Genomic DNA, 21723 nt, shown 5'->3' with positions numbered 1-21723 from the left:
TCTTCCCCTTAGCAGCCCACTCTGCCAGGAGTGACTCGATAGCCATATGGTGTACCTATCACTACAACGACCAGATCCGGATAACAGCGAAGGACTGATTTGAGGGTGGGAAGCAGGCCTTCCCTGTCACTTGTAATCTTCTCACATCCAGAGGCATCTTAAGTCCTTTCTAAACACGTTGATACTGCCTGAAATTCACCGAAAAAAACAGCCTTTGTTTGTGTTAACAGGATGAGAAAGTGCAAGGCTTCCTGTTATGTGTGTGTGACAGCTATAGATTAGCAGAGACCTCTGGACAGGAAATCCGCCCAACTTCTGCAGTGTGACTCGTCTGAAGCTTAGGAGCTCTTTTTAGACTGAAGCACCAACAGAATGAGACGGTGCTGGCCAGAAAATGGGGGACATGCTGGAGAAGAGCTCTGAGGAGCCCGAGATCCCTTTGGACAATGAGTGTTCGACGAAAATGGGGGACCTGGTGGAAGTCTCGAGTAGTGAAAAGGTCAAGTTTGATGATACGGGACTCTCTCTGGTGCTCCAGAATGGCCTAGAGAACCTTCGGCTTGAAAATTCCCTTACAGATGTCATCCTGTGCGTGGACAGCAGGGAATTCTCCTGTCACCGAGTGGTCCTTGCTGCAGCAAGCAATTATTTCAGGTAAGGCATTTAAGAAACAAAACCAAGAAACTTACTTTGCTGCTTAGCGTTGAACTGCAGATCTCCAAGGAGCGTAAACTGGGTGCTAAACTCTGCAAATTTGCTGTAATTCCTGACACCTTTCAGCTCTTCTTTTAAAGCTGGAGACTTAAATGAGGCAGGTGCCAAGTTGTGGATTTGCCGGAGTTCTGATATCAGCACTCAGCAAGTCTGCTGGAGGCATGCAAAAAAATGGATGATGGCTGGCGGACAAGTGGGTGAGAAAATGATGTTTTAACCAAGTATCTGTAGCCCTTGCATTGTCCCTTTGGGATTCAGGCAATGAAGAGTGTTCATGCAGATCACGCAGTATTTTTACTGAGATAGGAGTGGGTTTGTGGAACTTGATGATTTTTCCCATTACCATTCTATGGTAAAAATATATGTTACATAAAATTGTTGAGGAGGAAAGAGAAGGAATTTTCCATCATTCCTAGGGTTACTGAAAATCAATTGCGATGGGAAATAACTGCTTGAAAGCAATTTTACCATTTCACCCCTTCCTTCTCGTCCTCTTAAATTTTTCATTTTTTTAATACTATGATAGATAGTCTAGCTGAGACTACTGGCCAGCAAGAACAAGTTTTAGACACACAGAGGAACTCAGTATCTGTTTTAACACAGATTTTCCATTATCATTTAGACAATCACATTTGCATGGCTGGGATTTTTTTTTCTTTTTTTACTGCTAAAGTTGTCAGATGACTGAATAGCTACAGAGGAAACATCAGAAAAAAGAACCTGTGACCACTTGTGACATAAGCAGAAAGCTAATTTTAAGGGAGTCTAGTAAGCTTTGCCTAGAAGAACTTGTAATAGATTGTGGCCGTGAGTATACAGAGATAAGTTTATTTCTACAGATAGACTGTCATCTAGCTCACGTATGTGAAAATATACAACTAAAAGCAGAGATGCCCCTTACCAGCATTGTGTGCAGCAAGGACAGCAGATGCACAAATTAAAATAAGAATTACCATAATGTTACTTTGAAAACAGCAATTCCTTTATCACTATGGGGAAAGGTGCTGCAATCAGAAGGGACCTCAACAATTAAAGCCAGGCAAGATAGTTTTCTGACAACTACTATTGGCCACTTTTCCAGTGAGCCCTGAGCTGCACTGGCCCCTTGGAAGGAAGGGGGATACCTGGCTGGAGCGCATCTCATCCCAAGGCAACTGCACACGTGTATAGCGTCTGCCCCCGGGTGCTTGTGTTTGGCCTGGCTTCCCACGGAGTTGAGATTTATTATATCACACTGTCTGCCTGTCTGTCAGTGCCTCTTGTCACGACTCTTTGGGTTAGTTTCAGTCAAGTTTGGCAGAGCGTGGAAATCTCAAAACTGAAGTTCCCGCAAGTTTGATGGAAATCAGTAGCCAGGCAGGGGAGAGATGCTGGGACTGGGAGCCCACGGTGCTCAGCTGGGTAACGCGCACCACGTCCTGGCCCTCCAACATACGCAGCACCCAGACCCAGCCAAAGCACACGCTGCCCTTGCTCGGCCTGACACAGGCAGCAAGCACAGAGCTGAGTGTCCTGAGAGGGATGGCGAAATGTGTGAGAGGAATAACGAGCGAGAATGGAGGGCTCAGGAAGGGGAAGCTGAGGTTACTGTGAAGAGGGAAAGGAGGACACGTGTCTGCAGGGAACGGAGCTTCACTAGTTCTACTACTCACAAGGTGGCTTGTCTCATCTTGCCATAACTCACTAGAAGCTGCATGGGCCCAAGGAAAGAAGAAATTCTTAAATCACACTATTCCTGTGAGTACTTTCCATGCTATTGCAGGGCCTCTAACATCCGTACACAGGGACAAAGCAAAGGGACCCTGTGAGTCATGGGCTTCATTCCCCTGCAACAGCACGTTACACAACTCCCTCCTGAACACTGGGTGCCACAATGCAAGCAGTCCGTAGCAGCTGACTTACTTAAACACAACTAAACGAAGTTAACAACTTCTAGTCCTTTCTTCAGCACTGCTTGAGAGTAGATAGACTAGTACATCTGACATGTCCTGCATCTATAGACATAGAAGCATTAACTCACCATTTACCCAGGTGAAGGTAACAAAGCAGAGAAGAAAAATACAAGCTGACCAAGGTGGAACAGTAGTTCTTTATTCCTGCACTGCCCAAGGTAGTGGGAGAATGGGGCTGGGAGAGGTTGAAGCAATATTTTCCAGAGCATCCTCAAACTCCAGCACGGTTGTTTGAAGTCAGGTTCGTAATTCCAGGCACAAGCACTCCAGTATGGGTGGGTGCTTAAAAAGTGCTTCACAAACTGCAACCCCTCATTTATTTCATTGAGATTTCTCCCTGCTTTTTCTAAATTTACCCTTTTTAAAAGTATCTAAATTTGACCCCGGGCCAAAGGTTCAGAAATGGTGTTTTAATCCCTAGGAGAGAAGCTCAGCCTGATCAGTCCTGAGTGGTGTCAGGGTGTTCCCTCCGGCTGGCACACAGGGTGGGAATGAGGTCCACTCCATCTGAGCAGAAGGAAGGCCACTACGGGAGTCAGCCCTCCTGGACAGTACTGACCTGTTCTTCCCTGCCACCTTTTAGAGAGGAGTACTAGTAGGAGAGCACGGTGCTTTAGATGTGTGATTTCTGCAGGTTGCAGCCATGTTACATGAATCTGTACCCTACGAGATCCGGAGTGGATGGCAGCTCTAAGGCAATTTCACAGATTAGGAGACAGACAGGTGAAAGAACTTTGACAAGATCCCTGTGCAAAGTCTCCACCAGAATCCCGAGGCTGGTTTCTGAGCAGCCTTGCAGTGGTGTAACGCTGAGTATTGCTAACTGACCTCCATCAAACACTCTGGCTTTGCGGGGACGGAAGTGAGAGCTCTCACCTCCCCGACAGGGATGGTTAAATACAAGACTGGAGTCACCAGTTTAAGAGATAAAAGGAACAAAAGCAGACAACACCTGCATCCTACAAGGGCCTATTTCTCATTCGGATGAAGCATTCAGCACCTATCAATCCTGTGCAACTGAAATCGCTGTGTTGTACAAACCTCCCTCTCCGGCTGAAATCCCATTCCCAGGGAGAAGTTGGTACTGAGGACGGTTGTTTCCAAACGGCCACCTGCCTGCACGCCCCGGACGTACGACATTCGACACTGCCAAAAGGGAGAGAAGCTAAGGAGAATCCTACACTTGTGTTCACTGAAGTTAAGGAGCAATTTGTCTTAATGCCTTTCAAGTACTCTGATTTCAGTAGCAGCAGAAACTGGACCATGGAGCAGAGCAGTGAATCAAAGACCTCTAACGAGCTGAGACGAGTGAAGGGAAAATGAGAATTTTGGCTGAATGTCTTTTCTGACAAGTAACATCTCTGCCCAAGTTTCCTGCTCAAAAGTTAGGTCTCTTTATCCAAAAGACAGTTTTATACACTGAGATAACTAATAGCAGCTCTCTTTTGCTATAAAATCTCTGCTGAGGAAGTAACAGGTAGCTCTCAGAGCAATGAGCAGCTGGTGTCTTCCATCCATTTGCCATTCACCATGCCTAACTGCTTTGCAATAAAAACTGTTTACATCTTGGTTCCAGTAAGATGTGTCAATCAGGCAGCTTTATTCTGACACTTGCTTTTACAAGAAAAGCATGGCCTAAGACTTTGGACTTCTATCCACTTCCCAGGTTGCACTGTCCTGTCAACATTGTACATGACTAATAGAGGGCTTGGTATGCAGGGTAAAGAGTGCTTCTAATTACACTTTAGATCTGCACATGTTTTTCACCAACACAGTTACAAGTGGACTCACATACTTCTAATCTGTTGAGCCACATTCCAAATGATGTGAAATCTCGCTGTCTGAATGCATTCATGCAAGATGGGACTGATCAATCTTCTAAATAAAAGGAAAAGCATTGGAAGAAATAGTTAAAACTATGAATTGAATATGCAGATGAAGACGCGTGTGTTTGCCTTGCAGCTATCACAGTGCAAAGTGGATTTAAATAGCTCTTAGAGAAATTTCTGATTTCTGATGAAATATCTGACTAGTGCCAAAGGTGTGTACGGCAGTTGCCTTTCAACTGTGGTATTATCCACCACAGAAGAGGTGGTATCAACATGAATGAAATCATTGCGCTTTCTGGCTAACAGTAGTTCCAATTCATGATTATTCAAGTACTTCTCTAGCCAAGAGGTATCAACTCTACAATCCTACCAGAAGCTCCCAAAATTTAGCAGAGAAAAGCCAGCCTCTTAATTAGGAGAAAATCCATAAGCCATTCTCTCCTGGCCCATCCCTGGTATCACTGGGGTCGAGGATACGTTGAGAAGCTTAAAGGTGAGGCTATCAGACATGTGGATCTGGTCTGGCCCTCAGGGACCAGGCTAAGCAGTATTCTGCAGCTTGGAAGCACAGGCGTATTGACCTTGCCAAGGGTTATAAAGTACATGTGCTAAGTGTTAACAAAGTATGGAGAATGCCAGCGGCTTGGAGGTTTGAGCTTAATGAGCTGGGCCTGTACTAGAAACAGAAAGAATAAGAGCCTGTAAGAGGCCAGCAGGTGAGACATCACAGCTGCTCTGCAGCATCAGTCCAGACACCTACTCAGGCAAGGTCCCAGCTGCCGTTTGCTGTCAGGGAGGTCCAGGTCCACTGTAGAGTCCAGCTCTGCGGTATCCATCATATTTGCCTTATCAAACTCATGAGTAAAGGAGGTATGAAAGCAACAAAAGGATTTTCCTTGTTACTTTGCTACAGGACTAATTGCATAAAATATGAAGCAATTGGAGTATTCTGTGTTGAAATCTATATAGCCAAATGTTTTCAGAATGCCTCATCCTGGCTGGGATGCAGTAAAAGATAAACGTCTTTCTTTTCAGGGCCATGTTCTGCAATGATTTAAGAGAGAAATATGAAGAGAAGATCATACTTAAAGGAGTTGACGCAGAAACCATGAATATACTCTTGGACTACACCTACACCAGCAAGATGCTCATCACGAAGCAAAATGTACAGAAAGTCTTGGAAGCTGCCAGCCTCTTTCAGGTACAGATAACTCAAATGCACTGATCCAGTCTTGTTGCTCTGGCAACACCATGCCTTACCCTGGTTAATACACTGCAAACCTCTCTGATTTCACGGGTTGTGGAAGCATTTTGCTTCATATTTACTTTACATCGTGGTAAAAAGATGGCAGGTGCAGCCACGTACTGGAATGCTGCTGTGCAAACAGGCAAACAGCCAGGCTCTGCCTGCAGGAGCTGCTCCCAAGTGCCGCCTGCCAGGCAGCAGGGTGGTGTTGCTGGGACAGTGCTCCCCAAGGTTTGGGACAGCCTGTGAAGGCTGGTCACCCTCCGATCCAAAAGAGTTAGCGGGCAGTGGCTGGCATGGCTGGCCAGAGAAGGAAGCTAACTTTGTCTCTCCCTTTCTGTTGTTTTGAGATGGAGGCTCATCAGCCAAAGTTAGCATCCTCCTTTGTAGGACTCGATATAAAGGGTTTTAGTCATGACCTGGGACTTGTGGGAAGTCAGACTTGAGCAGCGTTACTCAGCCTGTGGTCCGTGAGGTATTCGTGTGTCTGGTAAATCACCTGTGAGGTCTACCAAATTGCAGTCCCTGGTACCAAGCTGGAAATTGCTAACAAATTGCAACCAGCATAACCTGCCAAGTGCCAATGTGTGTATGTGTGTCCAGTCTTTTCATTAAGGAAGGCAAAGAAACACCTGACTCCATCATCATCATGGTTCATTATGAACTCCAGATTCTCAAATCTTACATGGGAGGTTTTGCTCTGAAATGAACCTGTGGCCTTTGGGGCAATGGGAGCTGGTACTTGCTGTGGGGAGAGAAGGGAAAGTTATCACAAAGTGCTTCCCAAGCTAACTCAGAAAAGGTGGTGTAGCTTTAATGTCACCTGGGACTGTGGCAGTAACTTACTGACATTTTCAGCAGACCAATACTGCAAACTGGTAGCACTCAAAGGTTACTTTTGGTTCATTTTCAGGACATTTTTCTGTGTTCTTTTTGTTTTCTTCTGAACCTTTTTTCCTTAGGATCATTCCTCAGGTTTTTTTTCTGAAACCATCAAAAGTATATACTTATGTTTTTTCCTTTCTCTCCCCTATTTTTCATTAAAATTAAGATTAAATTTGATTCCCAAGGCTGGTGCTTTAAGAAAACTATCAAACGCTGTTAGAGTAATGATAAAATAGTGACAGTGCCGTAAGCAAGAATGGTGAACTACAAAAACCTAGAAGAACAGGAATGTTCAACTAAAAGCAGTGATCCCAAGTCTTACTGCAATGGTCTTGGATACTATCATGATTTATAAGGCCTTAAAGCCTCACATTATACACGGGTGAGGTTTTTGGCTGAAAATGTGTTTTGTGTAAAAAAGATTTAGTAGCTACTAGCATTCTGCCAGCTTGTCTCTGCTATTTATGCTGAAGAACAAACAGAAACAGTTGAAAGAGACAAATATCATCAGCTGAAAAGATTAATTCTGCAATTTATTGTAACATTTTTGTTTGGGAACTTCTTTCCTTTCCAATTAATGACATGTGAGAAAACCAAATTCCAAATAGAACTTTTTTATCTGTCTAGCAACAATTTTTGGCAGTACCTCTTTTCAATATCTCAGACTTGACAAAGAATCCAAAGAGAAGTAACTTGCACAGTTCTAGATATCCCAATATAGATACTCCATTTTCCTCTAGAAACTGTTTTTGAAAAAGCTTTACGTAATTATGCCTTCTTTTAGTCCCTTCCAGTAAGTTTTGACCAAATGCAGCCAATACAGACAGCAGGAAGAGGTGGAAGGCTATTCAGAGAGAGCAAAGTCCCTGCTGCAGTGTGCTTTGCGTACAGAGGTTTCCTCTTGGGGGAAGCAGGTGAAGGGTTTGGAACAGGGAGCTGCTGAACAGCTAAGCCTTACCCTGAAGTGACCCAGACAATTTTTTTCCGTGTAGAGCACAGTTGCAACATGAGTTCAATAGTCACGTCCTCTGTCTGGGCCAGTGGCTGCCCAGCTATCATGCTTGCAAGGCTGGTGCCCACCCAGGATCCAGCCCAGCAGCCTCTGCCACCTGCACTGCTTGTGGAGCAGCTCATCCTTTCACCTCTTCGTAGGACCAAGATCTCAGCTGCTTCTCAAGGCTCAGGCAGAAAGCTCTGCTTCCCCTGTGGTAATTCAACAACAACCTTCAGACCTGTCTACACTCCTCCTGCCCCCGGGAACCTCTGTATTACTCCACTCTCTCAGCATGGCTTGGGTGAGGGTCCATGTCAGCTGCTTTGGTGGAAGCAGGCATAGCGGGAGGGAAGCAAGCTCCTGAGCAGATGTAAAAGAAGCAGTATTGTCGCGAAGGGCTGTGATGACCACTGCCATGGAAATGCCCGCTCTAGTGGGAACAGCGGGGGATGCCCCGAGCTGCCTCACTCTGACTGCTCTGAGCAGAGCAGGGCTGCTCTGCCCCCAGGGCACGGCTGAAGCACCACCAGCCCGACGGCCTTACTGCCTCCCAAAGCACCTCTCACCTGTATGTTAATCCACTTTTCATGAACAAGACACCATAAGGAAAATACCTTGCCAATTGTCTGAAAGCCATCCTGTAGCCACTTAGCAGTGACCTGTCAGGGTGGCTGTTGCAGGATGACGGTAGTTACACCACAGCCACTGTGCAGTGCCAGCCGTGCCAGCCAAGAAGCCATGATTTGCTAATGAAGGGCTTCTGGGCAGCTCCAGGTTGAAGATGTGTTCGCAGGCTCAGAAAGCTGAGCTCCCCAGAGAGCCACCCTGCAAGGGTCACTGTGCCCCTTCACTGCCTGGCTGGCTCCCTGTGGGCAGGCTCCCTTGGGACGCAGGTGTTACTGCTGGGCCGGGACCTGCTGCCCCTGCAGCCACAGGCAGGCCGGGTGGCCGAGGGCAGCGCAGCTGCAGGGTGCAGGATCTGACCCCGAAGCGTGCTGCATACAGAGAGGGATTATGAATAAGAGCTCTTTCAGCCACTGTTCCCTTCCCTTTCTGGGGGTTATAGCAGGAGGCAGGGCTGCTGGCACTGCTTACACTAGACAGCTGAATCAAAGCTGGGACAACCAAGGACTTAAATGGGGAGAATAAATGTTATTCAGAGAGAAGCCAAGTATCCCAAGTAAGCATATGGGATATCTCTAGCAAGTAAAAACCTGGATTCAAAGGGGTCTTAGAAGGACAGAGTTACTGAAGAATCTGTTCCTAGGGAACAGGGTTTTTAAAATGCCTGGGATGGCATTAGGAGGGGTACACGCCACAGGGAAAGAAGAAAATTTAGAGCTCTGCAAGAATAATTGGAGTAGATGAAGCAGAGGCTCAGGGGTGTTTTCCTCCTGGGTGTTCTCCTGAGTCACCTGCTCTCATGGGACTGACTAAAGTACGCCCACCAAGTTTGGGGGGAGTTTTGGGGAGAGTTTTGTCTCTAAATGAAGGAGTTGGTGAGGAGACAGCACAGCACTGAGACTAGGAGCAGCAGCGAGGGAAAGTCCTGCCTTGATATGCTCCTGAGTGGTCCGACATCTCTGGTTAAGACTTCGGTGGGAACTGTTTCTCACAGCCACACCTCGCAGTTCCTCATTTGCCTGGCCACAAACACAGCTACCCAGCGTGATTAGTGGTGCCTGCGTGGCCGTTAGACCAATCTGCACTGCCGGGGAGAAAACCCTCTGGTGTCATCTCGTGAGTATCACTCTTAACAAGCCATGTATAAATAATTAGAGCACTCTACAGTGGTTGGGCTGTAGGCTGGTGAGGATGTCATTTTGGGGTCTTTTCCCAGACTTGTGGATGACTTGCTGAGTGTCCCTGGAAAATCCCAAACTTGTTTTTTTGCATCTCATTACTGCCAACTTTTAAAGGGCTAATGCTTAACCTGCTTCAGGTCTGAGGACTACCTGGTGTTGGATCCTTTCAGAGCCTCAGGGAAATGCACTGCTGAGTTCGAAGTGTTAGCCTTGTGTTAGCCCAGAGAACACGCCACGCGAGCGTGGCAGGCACCAAGGGGCCACCGTGCTCTGTTGCAGTGCCACAGCGTGCTGCTAACATATTTGTATCACAACAGCAGCAACATATTCTGAGATCTCGTGTACCCTTGTTCATCAGTCGGTTGCGTTTCTCTAAACTCTTGACCACATCTAAATGTAAAACAGGAACCAGGTAGTCTGTATGCAGTGTCTGCGATCGCTCAGCTCTGGTAAACAGTCTAAATCTGTCAACACGACAGCGCTGGGTCTGGAAGGTTCCACACTAATTACTGAAACAAATCTACATACTACAGTGTTTAAAAATGTTTCGCTTCCTCTTTGCCCCTAAATTACTGTTGTGCAACTTTCCCCAGTGGGACAGAATGAGTTAAAATGGCTTGCTTGCTGATGCTGGAAGGAAAAAGGACCCAAAAAGCACAGACGGAAATGCACAGCATCAGTTCTGACCCGTCTTTATGTATGTCGCTGTTTGCACCGCTCAGTGGCAAAACCAACACGAAATACTGATGCCCTGTCCCCATGTGAAATCACAGAGGTGACAGAAAGCCCAGGATGAAGCACTGTGATTTATCAGTTCTACCCAAAACTGGTTCACAATTCATGAATAATCATCAGCAACCGAGCTGACATCGTAATTCATGGCAAATGCCCCGCAGACATCTGTGGTCCAGGATCTGCATATTTGGGACCCTCATGTGGGTCTATCGTGCAAAGGAAATTAATGAGAGTAGTTGTGATGCCCTGTTGAATGAAAACATGGGAAGTTCTTTGATTAAGCAGACTCTGTGTGTAAAATGCACATCTTCGTTCTTTTGAACCAACGGTGATGACAAGGAAAACAAAGGTCACTAAAATGCCGAAGGCCTCCCCCACAACAGACACTTGCCAGACAACCCTGGCTGTCAGGCAACTCAAATCTCTTCCTGCCATGTACTCCAGTACAGGACAGCATGCCCATACACTCTCGGAGGGCTACACTTTGGCCCAAACCTCCCAGACCTCAGCACTGATTTTCCACCAGCCTTGCAAGGCCTCAGACACGTTCAGAGTTTGGATGGTGGGAGCATAAATGCAGACAGTGGAGTCACCTTGCACTCCAAAACCAGACTCCCTTCTAGTTGATCTGAGCTGACATGCAAAATGAAGCAGGGTAAACACATCTGAAGCCTGGGGACTTTATCTGTGCTTTGTACCTCCATGGTTGCTAGTGCTTTGAGATCTCATGGAGGCAAGGGGAATGGTAGAAAACCCTTTACCTTTGTGAAACAAATAAAATATGTCACAGGTCTTCTGTGTCCCGCAAGAGGGAAAACGAGCAATATGGATGCAGAGTGAGAAAAAACAGTGGGAGGAAGAAATTTTCATTTCAGACTGCAGGTTCTGGGAGATACCTGCCCTCATATGACTGATTTCTTGTCTCCCCCAGCTCTTTGCTGTACTGCGCACGGACGGTTGGGGCCCAGCCCCAAAGTTCCATAGCTTTCCTGTGATACGGTCATACAAGTAACCAGTCTGTGCTTATACATGCGTTTTCTGTCCACAGTTCCTTCGCATGGTAGATGCTTGTGCCAGTTTTCTCACTGAAGCCCTCCAGCCGGAGAACTGCGTTGGCATCCTGAGGCTGGCTGATGCCCACTCCCTGCACAGCCTGAAACAACAAGTGCAGAACTACATTATCCAGAACTTCACCCAAGTCCTGAACTATGAGGAGTTCCTGGAGCTGCCGGCCGACATTCTCTGCAGCACGCTGAAGAGTGATGACCTCTATGTCACGGAAGAGGCACAGGTGTTCGAAACTGTAATGAACTGGGTTCGTTACAAGGAGTCGGAAAGGTTTCCTCTCCTGCCGTATGTGCTGGAAAATGTCCGGTTGCCCCTCTTGGACCCCTGGTATTTTGTAGAGACTGTTGAAGCTGATCAACTCATTAGACAGTGCCCAGATGTCTTTCCTTTGCTCCAGGAAGCAAGAATGTACCATCTGTCAGGCAATGAGGTGAGTAAAAAAGGAAGGTATTTGCTGCTCTTTCTAGATGTCTCATGCTTCTGTTCAAAAATCCCATCGGAAGGAGTACCATGAGGCAGAAAAAGGTGCTCACACTGAAGTTTCACTAAGTGGTGCTACTGAAAAGTCAAGGTGGGCCTCACAAGTTATCCTGCTGATTTAGTGAGTTTAGAAGCTTGTGGTAGGTTGTTTTAAAACAAAGTATACAGCTTCCTGTTTATGAACATCTGAGCTCAACCCTTCATACACACACTTGTGCAGCTAAACAAAGACCCCAGGTGACTTTCCTAGTAAAAAGGCAAATGGTGTTACTCCTGACACCTCACTCTTTTAGCTATTATTTCAAGCCTAAGAAAGGAAGAATAATTTTCCCACTAAACCGTGTCACAGCCTGTTTTTTACTCTTTAAAATCTGAATATGTAATATCTCCATCTGTTACTTATGGGGGGAAACGTTTCAGAGAGAGGGAACCTTCCATGAAGAAGGCAGTCTCTTCCCAGAGGAGAGGTCTGCCTATCTTCCTCCTTTGCAGAGTTCCCTGCAGGCAAAGAGACAGGTTCATCCTGAGATTCAGTCGAGTCCTGTTCTGCCTGGTGAAGGTAGGCTGTGGTGGAACTCCAGTTTTTCAATTGCCTGTCCTCTTTGGAAAGTTAGGTATCCGTCACATCTCCTGGCCTGAAATATGGGGTAGAGGGGAGAGCAACCAGAGGTCAGATTTCACAACAGGAGCAAAGGTACGTGAGCGTGTGAGTAAACGTGTGTGCCTCCTCAGTCAGAGTCAGAGGAAGGTAGGAGGCCTCAGGATCACTTGTGGATCCATCGCTAACAGTGCATGTGTCACTGGCAGAGGGGGAGAGACCAAGGGCTCTTTGTGCCGGTGACTGCGTAAGACAGTACATGGCAACCCAGGGCAGTGCTGGCCAGTCTGGTGGGAACTCCTTGAGGAAGCCTTGCCCCACTCAGCAGTGCTGTCGGGTCCATGCAGGATAGATAAAAGGAGTGTTGCTCAGGGCTGAACACTCATTACACTCATCTTCAAAGGGGCAGCCGTCAGAGCCAGCCCTGCCAGCTATCCTGCCCGGGGCTAATGCCTGGCAATGGTGACAGACGGGTTAAAAACAGAATTCTGAAAGCTGACAAGTTCCGGGACAGATGTTAAAAAAAATTGCCTAATAATTTGCTAAACATAGGGTAAGTACAAGATTTATGTCTAAGTAGTATTTTTTAATATAGCTAAATTATGCCAATTTATAGAAACATGTTAAAAGTAGAAAGAGAAGTAAAACTGTAAGCAAGCTGCCTACTGTCACAGCATTTAACCTGTGGGTCCACGGACTGCTTCTCTGGGGTATGCAGAAGGTAACAACTGCAATTACTGCAGAGGAGTGCAGACCTCTCCCAGCAGACTTTGAGGGTCTGCAAATTGGCAAATGCCCTGTGATACAGCGTAAGCCAAGAAACAACTTTATGTGCTCCCCATGCTTTTTACACTGCATTTCTTCCAGTATGAAAAAGTGGGGCTTAGCAGAAGATAAAGAAGGTTATTTCTTCTGTCCTTCAGCATAGAGCCAGCATACCTCAGGACACTAATGCACTCATTTCCACTTGCTTGCAAGTATTTCCTCCAAGCAGAACACAAGCTTCCAAGCACACCCTGCATTCTTTACTCCTGGGGAACCATCTACCCGGGAAGTGACTTTTTCCAGTGTCCCTGAAACAAAGACCTGGTCAATAAACTGAGCCAACAGGCAGTAAATTAGAGCTAACCACGTTTCAGAGCCTGGTGCTGACTTTAAGTAAATCTTCTAATTTTGGCGTAAAATTAAGGCTTGTAAACAAAGAAAGAAATAAAAAAAACACCCCAGTTAAGAATTGTTATTGCTTTGACACTTTAACATATCTCTTCAGGACAAATCATGAGAGCACTTATTTTCTGCTAGCACTAACTGCAGTCTTGCTCTCTCCAATCTCCCCAGGGCATACGCAAACCTTGGGGCCCTCCTTCCTTGCCCTCACTCTGTCAGCCCAAATAAAACCTGTCCTTCTCAGCTGCCTCACATTCACCCAGCCTTGTCACTAGTGCTCACCTTCATAGCTCTTGGTGGCACCCTGGGAATTCAAGAGGACCTGAAAGGATCCTAGCAGGTAGGCAAAAGCAACTAAGTCTAGTTTTGGAGAAGTCCTGATGAAAGAGGGATACAGCAACCTCTACTGAATGCTTCTAGGATGCTTTCCAGGCTTTCAACTTAGAGAGCACTTGATAATTGGATCAGCTGATGTAAGCCAGTTGTGATCTGCAAAACAGGTAATCAGAAAAAAGGTCACTAGACCTTTCTGTAATTGTAGGTGTAAGTGCCCTGTGTACTCACTCTGTCTTGCTTGCATTTAGATTATTACGGAAAGAACCAAGCCCAGGATGCACGAGTTCCAGTCTGAGGTGTTTATGATCATAGGGGGCTGTACAAAAGATGAGAAGTTTGTAGCAGAAGTGACTTGCCTGGATCCTTTGAGGCGAAGCCGTCTGGAAGTAGCAAAATTACCAATCACAGAGCAGGAGACGGAGAATGAGAACAAAAAATGGGTGGAGTTTGCATGCATTACGCTAAAAAATGAAGTCTACATATCGGGTAAGGAACGAGACATTGGGAATGGAAGAGGGGAGCAGAGGTTTCTCACAATTGTTTCCAGCTTTTATCAAGAGCATGCTCGAGGCAGCTTTAGGAGAATTAAGCACTACAGGTATTCCTAATGCTTTGGCTTCGAACAGGCTCCAGAGAAGCACAGGACACAGCCTAGCCCTGGTTTTAGCACAGAATTCCTTTTCAGACGATATTAATCTATATGCATGGCTACTTCTGTGCAGCACCCTAAAACATTTAGTGACTGTGGTCATGGAAGGGCCCCTGAAAACAGTTTATCAAACATAAAATGAAGAATAATTGCTCCAGCGTCTTCTTGTAACAAGTCCATTTGCAGCTCCAAATGCATAAGCAAAATCCTGCCAGAGTCTGACTCATTCTGGAAGGATCAGTCAAGAACCTGCAGGGAACAGTCACCGCTGTTTGGCTGCTACCTGAAAACTACATTCAGGAGCACTTCAACAGTGGATCAGACAGGATGCTGGAAGGGCCCACTTGCTAACAGCAATATTAACTGTCAAAGATGTAACCCAATGGTCCAGACACACAGCATGGGTTTGAACGTAACATTTGCAGGCCGTCATCCTGCAAGCTTCAGGATGCACTTTTAACTTCCCACACAAATACAGTTGAGCTCCATATAGGGGTTTGATCCTGGAGCTGCAGAGTTTTTACTTTGATGACCAAAAAGGTTAAACTCAAGCTTGCTAGTCAGTTTGACAGCTGGTTTTGATGGCCTGTCAAAAACAAGTTTGATGATCTCGTTCTGTTTTCCAAAGGAAAAGTGATAGCAAGCTGATAATCACTGTTGCCTTACAGACCATGATACAGAGCAGTGCCTCCACGGGTAGGACACTTTCTCCCACAAAATTATCCACCAAATTCAATGTTTGCTTAAAACAGAACAGTAGAAAAAAGGAGGGAGGGCTAAAGTGTGAATGCTTTTCGTAAGTATGAATAGTGGTCCATTGCCTTTATTCCAATATCTTCCATTGCATTCTCCCTTTTGGGAATAGACATATTTTTATCACCTCATTCCAATTTAAAGTTCATTAAATCTTTATCCTGGGATAAGAATTAAATTATTCCTTCCCTAGTTAGAAATAAAGGAGGTTTTTCCTTTCAGTCCACCATACGGAGTTTCTTTTTACCCTGGTGACAGACCCTCTATTAAAAGTTAGCTGTAGAGGGGAACCTATGTCAAACTTCCCGGCTAGGGAACATCACTCACACCTTCACACCCTTGAGTTGAGAGGTCTCTTTTATAATTGCCTTTATTCTCTTACCCTTTCCTCTTTTTCAAGGTCATAGGCTTTTCGCTTCCTCTTATTCTTGACATCTTTTCCAGTGTCTCTTCTCCGCTTTTCTTTTATGCTCTATTCAGGCTATCTATCTCCCCTGCTACGGTGAGTCTAAGCTGGCTTTCCTCTTGCTGCTATTCTCACAGGGCTGCTGTTCTCACAGGACCTCTTTCTTCCTTCTCTGCTTCATTTCATATCTTTGACTCCCTCCTTCAATTCCCTCTTAACCTTTCTCCTATCTGCTTTTCACCCTTCCCACCCAAATAAAGGGTCGAGTGGACCAAAGTCAGTAGTTTCTTTCCAGCTAAACCAAATCATTAGTGGCTTAATCCCAATTAAACATCTGCCTCCTCCTGTTTGTCCTTCCACTCGTTTTCCTTCTTTTAGCTCCTGTGACTTTCCTAATTTGACCTCCCCTCTCACATGCTCATTTCCCTTGGCATCTGGGTACAGTTTGGAGTCTTCCCTGCTCTTGTAGCATTTGAACAACAGGAAAATTCTTTGCACAAAATTATGACTACTTTTAGATCACCATTTCCCTGAACAGTTTAAATGCTTTGACTGGATGGACTGAAACACTACATTTGTAGTAGTAGTAGTAACTACAAATAACATGATTTATCACTCACCATTCTGTTACTTTTACTAATTCAGTTACAATTCTTCCTCAGATTAGAAAGAACTGGGGTTTAGAGAAAGAACAGAAACAAACTAAACCTCCAGTTCTCTCAAAAATCTCTCCCTGACCCCTGATGTGGGGCAAATTCACCCACTCGGTCCAGTTCAGGCTCTTAACAGAGTTTCAGCCTGTGCAGGAAAGAACAAGCTCATGGAAAAGGGAAACTTCAAGGGAGGGTAAGGGGAACACCTGCAGTCCCTCAGCCCCATTGTAGCCATGAATGCCGCATTCAGGCCCTTCAGCCACTTCAGCTATTTGAGTGCAAATAAAATTCAACGCATACATGTGAAAAATACTGAGACAAAAGTGTTACAAACTACTCTTTCTAGCATGCTAATTATCTCCTATTCAATCTGCTATTTGGCCCAGAGATGAGCTCCATCACTTTGCAGTGATCTGGCTGCAGTACAGAATACCAATGAAGGCAGGCACTTTCTCAATGGAATATGAATTCTCTTTTCAGTATATTCACCAGTGAAGCAAATGTTTAATCAGGTTGCAGATGATGGAATAATCTACTCATTCTGTAAATGTGATTTCAGGCTTAACTAGTTCCATTTGTATTGCAGTTACATCAAAAATTATATGCAAACAAAAGTGCTTGTTTAAAACACTGCTCTCCGCTTTAGCATGAGTAAAGATTCACTTGAAAGTCAGCTCTAGAATGAGTTTGCAGGGTCCAATTCTGTTCTTCAATCTATAAATATGAAGCAAATCCGAGTCAGTAGAGAAAGAGATCAGAAGGAGAGGTACAAAAATGAGATCCCAGCCATATGATCTCAAGGCTGAATAGTAAAATGTCTAACGTCATGCAGGACTACTATCCATCAGGAGTTCAGAGTCAGGTCTTCTATTTTATGATGTAAACCGCTAGGCTAGCTGACTGGATCTACCCTGCGCAAACTGGCAGGTTCCCAGTGCAGGCTCGTCTTCGAGGGATTTGGCACTAGCAACAGCAGCATCCTCTGCTACTTTCTTTAAATCACATTTGTTTATTTGTCACTTCCCAGCATCCTGCAAAGCTCTGGTGGTGCACAAAAATTGCCTGCGTATCACCATGCTGCGTGTAGTTGGTCATTCATTCAGTATTACAGTGAAAGCGGTTGTGGTCTGGTAAAGTGGGGGACAGTTTATTGAATATTTGTCTGTGGAAATTGTTCAGAGTTTCCTTCACTATTAAGTAACCTAAATGCAGAAATTTTCTTCTTGTATAACAGGGCCAGGCCATTGGTGTAGGTAATTAAGACGCTAATGATAAGGACCAATAATTTATTTTCAGTTGTGAGAGAACATTTTTAAATTTAAACATATTGGAGATTTTAAGTAAATACAAGCTATGCTATCATATTTACATGTGTCATGTACACTGCAGGTGGCAAAGAAACAAAGCACGATGTCTGGAAATACAACGCTTCCATCAACAAATGGATACAAATCGAGTATCTAAATATTGGGCGATGGAGGCATAAAATGGCTGTGTTGGGTGGCAAAGTATATGTCATTGGAGGGTTCGATGGCATGCAGAGAATCAACAGCATGGAAGCATATGATCCCTTTCATAACTGCTGGTCAGAGGTAAGATACTGTATCACATAACATTTTACTCATTTGGAACATTTTAATCAGAAAATGTTTGGGCTTTGAATCATAAAAAAGAACCAGACAGGATCTAGTATAATTATTTTAAGTATTTCTGGTCTTTAAAAACTCTAAATATTTTTCTATAGAAATATGTATCCTTCAGAAAGTGAAAATCAAGGATTGCCTGCCAATCATTGCCTGTGAGACATCTAATGCCTAACTTTCCTTTTCTTAGTTGGCTTTTAAAGCTAGTAGTCCATGAATCAGTGAGTAAGAATATAGTATACAAGAACCAGACCACAGGCTGAAAACTACTGCTATGATACATAATATATATAATGTGTTTATCAACCTGTGCATTATTTACTGTATGTGTTATACAGTTAAGTTGAAAGTACAGGTTTCAAGGTAAAGAGAATAGAAAAAAAAAACAGTTCTACTAACTGTACTTCAAGCAATGAGGAGAGTATTAGGCAGCCAATTAACCCATGAAATTAATGAGATTAGGCATCATAATGGCAGATACAAACCCTAGTTTTTAGATGATACAAAGCAATGCAAAGGAATCTGCAAGTAGAAAGATGAGTATGAACAAGTTTCTTGTGTTTTTTCAATGTACATAAGTATACAAAGGAGATTTGGGGCATTTCTGACATTTCCTACATTTTGAATTGTTGACAATGTAATTTTAGTAACAGCATTTGAACAGAGCATATTTTTATTAAGAGGTTTACAGTCTTAAGAAAAAGCTGAAACATACTTCTCCCTTATCCCTAGAAACATCATCTTCTGAACCCCACTGATCATCTTAAAAGGGTTGTCTGACTTAACCCACGGACTCCCACCCTGTAGGCATCATTCTGACTACTTGAAATCAAAATGGTTACTAATGATTTTTATGGTCACACAGGCTGCCCCCCTTATGGTCAATGTAAGCTCCTTTGCAGCAGCGAGCTACAAGAAGAAACTCTATGTGATCGGGGGAGGACCCAACGGGAAGCTGGCAACGGACAAGACTCAGTGCTACGATCCTGCAACCAACACCTGGAGCCTGAAAGCTGCCATGCCAGTGGAAGCCAAATGCATCAATGCTGCAAGTTTCCGTGATCACATTTATGTTGTGGGTAGGTGAAGCATTAATGTTCCTTCTTGTCTAGATACAGCAGGGCTTGTTTCTGTGTGTTAGTTTTACCCACAAACTCTATGGAGTGCAATCAAATGGTCAGATGGCTCTTCCTATTCAGCTTAGTGAGGGATGGGAATCCAGCACATTCACAGACAGTAGTGAAGAGTCACCAAATCAAACTCCCTGTTAGCGTGGTAGGTATTTTGGAAAGCTGGAGCTAGCCCAGAGACAACTTAAAGCCTCCAAAGGTGAGTTCCCAGTGTCAAGGCCATGACCTCACATCTACATCATGTCCCCTCTCCTCTCTGGGGGTGTTACACAGCCCACTATGTACAAGATTTAGGTAGGAATATGAGTGACTTGGAGCAGGTCATGGGAGCAGAGCCACTGATACCCAAAGACCCAGACCTCTTCACTAGGTTGTGCTTGGGGTTAATTCAGTCAATTGCCAGAACTGGAAGCAAAGATGGAAGAACAAGAGTTTAATGGTGGTGAGCTGAACTGTGGAGGGATTAAGGAGCCTTCCAGATGGTGCTGGAAAAACCAAAAGAAGGAAAGAGGAACATTTGCTTCCAGAACAGGAGCTCTGAAGACTACCGGCCCCACAGCCCTGGCACAGAAAGTTTCTCATTTGCAGTATAATCAATGTGGTGCTGAGGGCTGGCATAGAGCCAGGGTATCACCAAATAGTAAATGGTGTTCTGAAGGGAGATTTATAATGCCCGTGTGTGTGCACATGTATATATATGTATGCATGCACCTTGTGTGTATGTAAATACCTTGTGCTTCTCCTCAGCACAGGGATTGACATCACCCTCTTCGTACAAGATGAAAGACAGAAAGAGAAGGCATAACTTACGGGCTAGCTGATACAACTCCCGATAAAATTTGACGCCATACTCCAGTTACTCCAGTTTATTCAGCAAGTTTCACCAATAAACCTACTGTTTCCCTATCTGAGAAACAAATCTAGTTCAATCTGGATAGAAATCAGCCCCACCTGAGGTTTAAAAGATAAAAGAGCATTTGGTTGCTGCATCGAAAGCAATCAAATTACCCAGACCGACGAACTACCAACTGCCAGATGAATCACGGTAACTAACGTGTATGTTTTCAGTCTGCTCCAATTGGGAAATAAAACTTGTTTAAGACACCTCACAGTGACTTGATCACCCCTGAAGTACTGGAGTAGTACTGGATCATCAAAACCAATATTTATTATAACTACATTGGATAAATGCTCACTTTGCCAGCAGGTAGGATCCCAGGCGTTGTTGCAACTCATCAATAAGACATGGCTTCAAGGTTTCCCCAGCCCTATTCTATACACTTGAAGGCAGACCCAGTCCCTGCAAATTTCAGAATAAGAAGCAATCAGGTGTTGGTACTCTCAGGAGGGAATATATTTCCATAGCCTTTCTTGGGTATTGACCATTTTTCAAAAGAAAAGCACCCTGCAAAATTGGAAGAAGTGCACAGAAAGTTTGAAGAATCACTGCAGGTTTGGGAAACATGGGGAAACTGAAGGTCACTCTCTGTTTAGCTTATCCGTAAGAAGATTACGAGTTCAGTCTAACAAACCCCTAGATGAGGAATGGGCTTTTGAAAATAGCCAGCTCCAGGCAGAAGAAGGTTTGATGGGTAAATGGACATTGAAGTTAGAGGAGTCAGTGAAGACATCATGTACCCATTTCTAATAGTGACAGCTTACCACACCTAGTCCTTCATGATTTAAGCTCTTCTAAACAACATGGCTTTTTCTAAAGTTGTGTCCTTAGCTGGAGGAGCAGGTATGAGAAAGGTCTATTGCTGGATACACTGTGGTGACACTGCATGACCACAGCAGTTTGTTCTGGCCTTAAATTCCACAGTCTTAGGAACAATGAGTGGCCTTCTGCGGATCTGGCTTTCAAAACAATAAAGTATCCTGTGACTTGTTTTTTCTTAGCTTTGGGGCATAAATCATTCTTACGAATGTCAGGAATGGAGTCTTGTTGAAGTGGGTGGTTTAGTTAAAATCTCATACAGGAATGTTCTGTGCAAACTGATATCCATTTCCTCTCCAGGTGGGGCAATGAAAGCACTCTACTCCTACAGCCCTGAGGAAGACACATGGTGCCTGGTGACTCAGTTCACCCATGAGAGAGCCAGTTGTGGGATTTCTCCTTGCAACAACAAGCTGTTTATCACCGGGGGCCGAGATGAAAAGAACGAAGTCATTGCAACAGTGCTGTGCTGGGACCCCGAAACTCAGAAGCTGACAGAAGAGTGTGTCCTGCCTCGGGGGGTGTCTCATCACGGGAGCGTTACCCTCAGGAAGTCTTACACTCACATCCGCAGGATTGTGCCCGGGGCAGTTTCTGTCTGACTGTAGGAGAACTGCAAAGAAACCCAATACCTCCATGCCCCTGCGGCACATTTTTTATCTGCTGGTAGCAATGGATGGAAATACTGCCACTAGGGTCCTCTGGGGAGTATCTGTATATACCCTCAGCCCTTGCATTTCCCCTGTACAGTATATCCTTAAATTATCTTAATTCCTTCCCTCCACAGAAAAACAAAGGGACCAGCTGTAGTTTACTCCTGCCAACACAATACCTCCGATCAGGCAAAGAAATGAAGAGATGTGTAGGTGGGAAATTTACTTCCCAGCTATATCTGCCCTGAAACATGCTTGAACTGGCTCAGCCCGGTCCTGAAGTTTGTTCAACTATTTATTGTGTTAAGTT

The 21723-nt window shown here is 44.8% G+C and overlaps 1 protein-coding gene across 1 annotated transcript; it reads left to right on the top strand.

Annotated features, from left to right (window-relative positions):
- Positions 1-394: 394 nt before the first annotated feature.
- On the top strand, positions 395-21362 carry KLHL6 (kelch like family member 6; the record flags this gene model as incomplete). The annotated part of the gene is made up of 7 exons (XM_082003507.1): positions 395-654; positions 5531-5696; positions 11209-11658; positions 14058-14295; positions 17660-17862; positions 18779-18992; positions 21061-21362. 7 exons carry the CDS (start codon positions 395-397, stop codon positions 21360-21362), a joined length of 1833 nt encoding a protein of 610 aa, XP_081859633.1.
- Between the last annotated feature and the right edge of the window lie 361 nt (positions 21363-21723).

Source organism: Phaethon aethereus (assembly GCF_964289735.1).
Source record: "Phaethon aethereus genome assembly, chromosome: 9".
NCBI lineage: Eukaryota > Metazoa > Chordata > Aves > Phaethontiformes > Phaethontidae > Phaethon > Phaethon aethereus.
This window is presented reverse-complemented; position numbering and strand designations above follow the sequence as displayed.